This window comes from Phodopus roborovskii, unplaced genomic scaffold (assembly GCF_943737965.1).
Source record: "Phodopus roborovskii unplaced genomic scaffold, PHOROB, whole genome shotgun sequence".
NCBI lineage: Eukaryota > Metazoa > Chordata > Mammalia > Rodentia > Cricetidae > Phodopus > Phodopus roborovskii.
The window spans coordinates 32451653-32459843 of NW_026126482.1; the positions used below are offsets into that span (position 1 = coordinate 32451653).

An 8191-nucleotide genomic window follows, 5' to 3' on the forward strand; every position below is an offset into this window, starting at 1 on the left:
CGTGCAAAGGAAACTGATGGAACCAACACTAAGCATTGCAAAAATATTTAAAGGCATCTTTTACAGAGAAAATAGATAAAATCAAATTCCTGGAGTCAATGATATGTCACCTATGTGGGTCTTTACAAGTAATGATGACAACCCTTAGCAACACAGAGCCTCAAAGGAGGTACAAAAGGAGATGCAAAGTCCACTTCTCTCTCTCTCTCTCTCTCTCTCTCTCTCTCTCTCTCTCTCTCTCTCTGTGTGTGTGTGTGTGTGTGTGTCTGTGTGTCTGTGTGTGTGTGTGTGTGTGTGTGTGTGTGTGTATGCTTTGCCTTCCAAAATTGCTAATAATGGCATTATAAAAATCACACAAACTGCAAATACAGTGTATTTTTTTTTTTGTTGGCATTATATGTATGCTGCTAAGCCTACTCATAGGCTTATTGTAAACATCAAATTAAATGTTTTCCAAAGAAATAAATATATGACATTTCAGAGTAGAGATTTTAATTTTAGGCAATGGCATCATGATTATGAGAACATTATCTTCATCCTCAGTATCAATAAAAAGGTAAGTAATGTATTTCCACAAATAATGAAGACAAAGCAAACCTGTTCATGTTACCTTTCTCAGACTATGGTCAGTTATGCCTATATATAGACACTGAATCACAAATTCTTGAGTGTCCTATTGCCAAAAATCTGCAGGACACTAAACAACCAGAAGAATAGGACAAGATCACCCTGATGATGTTAAGCTACAAGTGTTAGAAAAAAACAGAAACATTTCTAAAAATAACATAAAAAATGCAGGATCTTAGTCATAAAATATAAATCTTTGCAGATATAGTTACTTAGTTAAACTGGCATAGTGGGTGATGTTTATTACTCAGCATATCTACCAAACTATGTAAAAGAGGCCATTGTGGTGAGGCTTCCGTTGACAGGGTGATTGAGAGAAAGAAATCTCAAACTAGATCTCTTCTTCTTTAGCAAGGGCACCTCTCCTACTACTAGTGTCCTACCTGCTTTTGTGGAAGAATGTGACCTCTGCACCCACCTGTGTCAAGAGGGATGAGGATATCCAGAAGACATTAGAGAAACTGTTTAAATTGACCACCTATATTTCTCAGGTCACTAGTAGGCAAGCTGCAAATATGTTCACTGAATTTGTAAGTAACCCCTTGACTTATTGCTTTGCTATAAAATGTGCCTTCATGCTACTGGTTGGAATGTTGTATAACCTAAAGTGGAAAACATCATTACCAAAATTTCAAGCAATATACGATCATAGGTTGAAGAAATCAGGAGCTACTAAAGTCTTTGACAGTAGAAAAGGACATTCTCAAGAAATGAGAACCAGGGCCAGGAAGATTGAGTCATGGAATTAATAGACAAGAGGAAAAAAGAGATAACATAATAGAGGGAAACACTACAGGTTTAAAGAGAAAATTGACTCTAGAGAAATGTCCAGAGACCTACAATGATGACCCCAACTAACAATCTGTGCAACAGTGGAGAGGCTACCTTAAATGCCCTTCCCTGATAATGAGATTGATAACCAATTTATATGCCATCATAGTAGCTGTTGGAAACAGAAGCAGACACCCACAGCTAAACAGTGAGCCAAATTCCTGGAATTCAGTTGTAGAGAGGGAGGAGTAATAAGAAAAGTGGTCAACCCTCCTGGAGAGCACCACCCTCCCTGTGGAGTGGAGGTAAGGGAATGGGATGGGAGGGTGGTCGGGGGGCATAGGAGGGAGGGAGAGAGGGAGGGAGAGGGAACTGAGATCCATATGTAAAATACGAAGAAAAATAAATGAATAAATAACAAAGAGAACAAACCATAACAACAACAACAAAAGAAAAAAGAAAAGGAAAGAAAAGAAAAGGGGTCAAGACCAGGCTACATAAACCCATACAGACAGCTGACCTGAACAAGGGGGGGCCCATGGACCACCAGACTGATGCTGGGAAACCAGAATTGGACAGCCTCAGAACCCTAAACATGGGTCTCAGTTAGAAGCCCTGAGCAGTCTATGGGACCTCTAACAGTGGGAACAGTATGTATCCCTAGTGCACAAAAGGACTTTGGGAGCATACTCCCTTAGCCTATAGAGAGGAGGGAGGGCCTAGACCCTAATCCTAATGGCTTGACAGATTTTGATGTCCCTCCTGGAAAGCCTCATTCTCCCAGTGGAGTGAGTGAAGAATGGAATGGGAGGGAGGTTGGGGACATGGGAGGATGGGAAGGAGAGGAAACTGGGATCAGTATGTAAAATAAGAAGAAACAAAAAAGAAATGTCAGATGAGATTGAGCACATTTAGGGTTTTATCACTTGGTACAATCAGCAAAACAGCATTCCAAATTCACAATGACCTTGGTAAATTACAGTTGTATAGATGCAGATGTATTAGCAAGTAATGTTTTGGTATTAAGATATCTGACAAACTAAGTTAAAAACTATACACACCTAATTACTATGGCATTTGCCTCAAATACAAAAGATGATATAAAACTTGGTATTTTATAGTTTTGTTATTTTTGTTGTTGGCTTGAAGAACTTTTAGGAAGTCAGAGAATAACAAACAATGGAGGAATTTGGTAAATTTGAGGGTTAGCTGAATGGAAAAATGAAACTACATATCATGTTTTAAAACAGATTAAAAAGTCTTTCTCCTAATGTATTAATTTCAACTGTTCAATAAAAATTTGTTATTGTTTTAGAATTTCATATATGAATGGTAATTCTGTGAGAGTATCAATCTCCTCACTGAATTTCCTAGTACCTCCTGTCACAAATTCATGGTCTCTTATTATGGCTGTCTAATATATATGTGTGTGTATGTATGTATATATGTATTTTCCTAATTATATATGCATTTATCTATGGCTAACTACCAAGAATTAGACAATCTATATGGGCATTCATCCCAGGAAGCAACTGATTTGCCCTCTCTCCACAGCCATGGAATCTCTGTAGCTCTTCATTTAAGGATACAGCTATTTGGGATTTCCCCTGTCCATATTAATATGCCAACCAGTATTATTATTATGCTAGTCTTGTTCAGTCAGCATATTTATGAGAATTTGTGGTTCACTTTACCTATCATGTCTAAGGGAAGCTACCTATCAGCATGCTTTCTGGGAGTCTGTCTTTACAAGCTTTCTACCCCACTTCCCCTTTGAGAGTTTCTCTGTGTCTAGGTTTTATTTTAGCTTTTTGTAATGTTTAAGTTAAATTAAAAAAAATCTTATTTTATATACAGTTCCCTCTCCCTCCCATCTTCCCACTGCCCCCAACCATCTTCCCATCCCACCTCGCCATCCTCTCCACAGACAAGGTGAATCCTCCCATTAGAGATCATCAAAGGCTGTAGGAGATTGAGGCGAGGAGAGAGAGAAAGGAGAACATGAGGGATCAGGAAGATCAAGTTGGAGGAAGAACAGGGAAGAAGAGCTAGGAAAGAGATGACTTAATAGAGTCCAAGTTTAAGGATCACATTAAAGTTACATCAGCTGTGATTGGGAACCTCAAAGCCATTCATTCTCTGCATTTTGGTCAGTTGTGTAACTATATAGATCTCCATCTATTTCAAGAAAAACCTTCTTTGGTGACAAGTAAGATTAATCTTATCTGTGCATGAAAGTATATTTATTTAGAATAGTGTTATGGAATATGTTGGTTTAAGAACTACAGTAATATGTCCTATGACATCTTCATCCACTAATAGTTGTCTAGTTTTACATTAGTAGGCATCAATTCTCTTCGGTTGGATTTTAATTAAATATATACATCAAATGTATTAGAATTTGGGTTATTGGCCCATTCATATATTTTCTGATCTCTTAACTATTTTAATATTATAATATTTCCAGGATAAACAGTATACCCAGGGCAAGAGTTACAATGACAGGTTCCCTGACAGCTGTCCCACTGATCCTTTTGATACTCCAGAAAACAAGGAGCAAGTTCTAGAAAGCAATGTAAGTCTTTACGCTTTTATATTTCTTTACCAGAAAAACTGAAGTATGCAGCATTTCTACACATAATGAAGGTTATCAAAGGCATTACAATTGTTATCGTACGAGCAATAAAGAATTCATACTGTATGGTTAATGAATTATAAATGAAATATGGTAAGGGTTCCCTTAGATGATCTATAATTTTACATGGAGAAGATCCTTTTACAACTGCAAAGCCCTGGACTTGTACTTATTATTCTGTAGAAAGTTTAATTAACATTCAAGGCTGAATATTCATTATTGTAAGCATATACAATGCAAATTCAGCTGTATTTCTAATGGTTACTGATGGACAGCAAGTTGGTAACATAGTACATTCTGACCTGTTCATTTCTGACTATTCAGTAGTTACTGGTTCTGCTCCTTTTTCTTTTGTTAAATATTAATTCAAAGCTATTTGTTCTACCTTTACTTTGTAACTGAAAGCCTCCAGAGAAAAGAATCCAATGAACACTTTAGCTTCTTTCTCAGGATAATGTAATCCTTTCAGTATAATGGCAAGTCTATATATCACATCATCTCAAATTTATAATTGTTATAATCTCTCATTATGATTCCTTGCCGTAACCCATCTCAGGATTGAGTCAAGTTTTGTTTAATGGCAATAGTAGGTCTACAATTCTCATTTAAATAATTGTGATATAAATGATGGAAAATAAAAGAAACATTACCAATAGGAATTTGCACAAGAAAACTCATTTATTGGGAAGGATTATTTTGCTAGAAACTTCATAGAGTACTCTACTGACTGCTGTGAGTTTTATCTTCAACAAAATTTCATAACCATGCCAATGACTACATTTTCACATATACAACTTGTATCATCTCTAAAGTAATATTAATAGCTACAGAAATGTTAGTGTTTTTGAAGCAAAGCTACCTATATAGGATTCTATTGAATTTCATTTATTCTAATATATCTGTTAAATTATGATTACTTAGCCAGAAGTACTACTGAAATTGGTATGCAATCTACTGTATTCTTGGATTGAACCTCTGTTTCATCTTGTGAATGAAATGTCTGCATTGCAAGGAGACACTTATGCTATTCTCTACCAAGCCACAGAGATTCAGGATAAATTTGATGAACTCATGGCAGGAGTTAAAGCAATACTTAACAAGGTGAGCAGTCTTCTGACAATTCTTAGTTTTTTTCATGCTTAAATGAGGTGTTATTCAAAGTAATTTTAAGAACATAGCACCCAGATTCCCAAGAGGTGTGGTGGGTAATATTTGGTTGTTTGGTAGGTTATGGATATTTGTTACCATTTGGGAGGGTAGGTTACAAATTACTACTGGTCATCATGGGGGTGGAAACTAAGCAAAGGGTGTTGGATTCAGAGGTCCTTTCTAAAAAAAAGAGTGGAACATATGAATTATAGGATAAAAGGTTAGAATATTGACTGCACTTTTAAACTGAACAACTTCTAGTCTTAAAAAATGAGATATTCATTGAAATGGTTAATGTATTTTTAAATGTTTATATATTTTTATGATTTTTCCTTATTTTACATATTGATCCCAGTTCCCTCTCACGCCCATCCTCCCATGTCCCCAATCCAACTCCCATCTTATTCTCTACCCACACCACTGGGAAGGTAAGGCCTTTCTGGAGGGATCATCAAAATCTGTTAAGTCATTAGGAGTAGGGTCTAGGCCCTCCCCCCCTGCCTCTAGGCTAAGGGAGTATCCCTCCATGAGAAAAGTGCTCCAAAGTCCTGTTGTGCACCAGGAATACATTCTGTTTCCACTGTCAGAGGTCCCTTAGACTACCCAGGTCTTCTAACTGAGATCCATGTTCAGGGGATGTGAGTTGGTTCAATGCTGGTTTCTCAGCTATCAGCCTGGGGGTCCATGAGGTCCCCCTTGTTCAGGTCACCGGTCTCTTTGAGTTTCTGAAGTCTGGTCTTGATCCCATTTCTTAAAACTCCTCCCTCTCTACAACTGGATTCCAGGAGTTTGACTCAGTGTTTAGCTGTGCCTGTCTTCTTCTGTTCCCATCAGCTACTACATGAAGGCTCTATGATGGCATATAAGCTAGTTATCAATCTCATTATCAGGGAAGGGCAATTAAGGTAGCCTCTCCACTGTTGCTCAGATTGTTAGTTGGGGTCATCCTTGTAGGTCTCTGAACATTTCTCTAGAGTCAGTTTTCTTTTCAATCCTATAATGGCTCCCTCTATTATGGTATCTCTCTCTCTCTTTTTTTTTTTTTTTTTTTTTTTTTTGCTTTTATCTGTTCATCCCCTGACTCAATCTTGCTGATCCCACATGTTCCAATTTCTTGAGAATGTCCTTTTCTACTGTCAAACATTTAGTAGCTACTTACTAAATATTTTTCTTTGCAAAAAGTAATTAAAAAGCAATGTAGTTCATGGAGATTATTAGAGAAAACCATGGCCAGTCAACATAAAGAGTTGTGAAGTCCAGTTCCATCAGATACTTCTACAAAATATTTCCATATCTATGGCTCAGGGAACATTTCAGATGGGAAGGAAAGATTTAAGAATCATAGGATCAGCATGTTTATATAAGAGTGTGTCTACTAGGAATGCCAGAAGCTTCATTTACCATCTCACAAACATGATTTTCTAAACATGAAATGAGAATGAGTAACTCCAATAGATATAGCAAAGTGGCCAGGGCTTCAGAGGAGGGTCCACACGGCTGCATTCCTATACAAAGCAACTAAAGAATGCTGAGATAGGAGAAATAGGCTTTGCCAAGGAAAAGTCATCAGTTGGTTTTCCCAGTACCTAATGGTTTGCCCTGAAAACATACACATGATTAACATTACACAAACTGATTAGGATGGATATATATATATATATATATATATATATATATATATATATATATATGGGTATATAATAACAATTAATCAAGAAATAGGCCATGAATTAAAATAAAAGCAAGGGACAATATATGGGAGGGATTGGAAGGAATAAAAGCAAGGGAGAAATAATGAATTTTATTATTTCAAAAATAAAAAGTAATCACATCTGGAAAACAGATAATGTAGGCCCATATCTTTAATAGTCTTACTATCAAAAGGGATACTAGCAAATCACACCTTTCAAATATACTTTACTCAGAATCCTTTATCCAGCAGTAGCAGGAGATGCCAGAATTTTCTCAGTTTGTAGTGTCTTTCCTGGGTAGAAAAACAGATACCTAACTACCTCACCAGATCCAGCACAGTCATTTGTTGAATATTCACCTCTTGAGCCATCCAAAGCAATCCTCATTTGTTCTAGGCTTTATTGTATACACATTGTTTGGAGAACTGATTTGGCTGAAAATCGGAAAGGAAATTGGTTTACTTCCAAATTCCATGAAATAGAAAAAATAAACAAGACTATGTCTATATAGAGGATACACAAAGTTTGCCCCTTTGTAGCCCTTGTCAAAAGTTAAATAGCCACCTGCTGGTTGTTCATCTATCAAATCCTATAAGAAATATTTTATTAGAAATTTCACTTGGACCAGAAATTTTTCATTAGTAATTCAATCAAGTTTACCCATGAAAAATAAAATCTATATTTATTTTAGTATTTTGACTATACAGATACTGTCATAAATCTATATTTAGAAAGATTAAACATCTCAAATACTAAAATATAATTAATACTTGGCTTACTATCCTTTTAATGATCATACTCAGATTGGAGAGAAAGATAATGAGATCTATGTTGTCTGGTCTGGGCTGCCATCCTTGCAGTCAAGCGATGAAGATGTTCGCCATTTTGCCTTTTATAACCTAATCCGATGCTTGGTCAGAGATTCCCGCAGAATAAACACTTACCTTGAAGTCCTCAAGTACAGAATGATCCATCAAAACAACTGCTAATAGCAAATTTTTTGCCATCTGCTTCTGAGATGTTCCTTGATATGACAACACTGTAAATCTCCCTTTAAAATTTTCCTTTTCTTCTTTAAAAATAAAACTATTTGGAAGTTCTAAAGTCTTAGTCATTGGTCCAAATGTTTTTAGCTTATTTCATGTAAAATCAAAATATTTGACAAGTGACAGAAGTTAAGTACCTAACTAACACATTATACAACTTACTTCAAAGTCCCAGAATGTTGGTATTGTTAGAATCAAAAATAATGTTATTGCTATATGCTATACAGTCTCTAAGATCCATAAAATAACATTGAATTTTGAAGCTACATTTT

At 36.1% G+C, this 8191-nt stretch overlaps 1 protein-coding gene across 1 annotated transcript; it reads left to right on the forward strand.

Moving 5' to 3' along the window:
• Positions 1-469: 469 nt before the first annotated feature.
• LOC127229110 (prolactin-2B1) lies at positions 470-7893 on the forward strand. Its single transcript, XM_051194113.1, has 5 exons — positions 470-556; positions 963-1157; positions 3866-3973; positions 4955-5134; positions 7677-7893. The coding sequence occupies exons 1-5, from the start codon at positions 470-472 to the stop codon at positions 7860-7862; spliced, it is 756 nt and encodes a 251-aa protein (XP_051050070.1). The 3' UTR covers positions 7863-7893.
• The last annotated feature ends 298 nt before the right edge of the window (positions 7894-8191 follow it).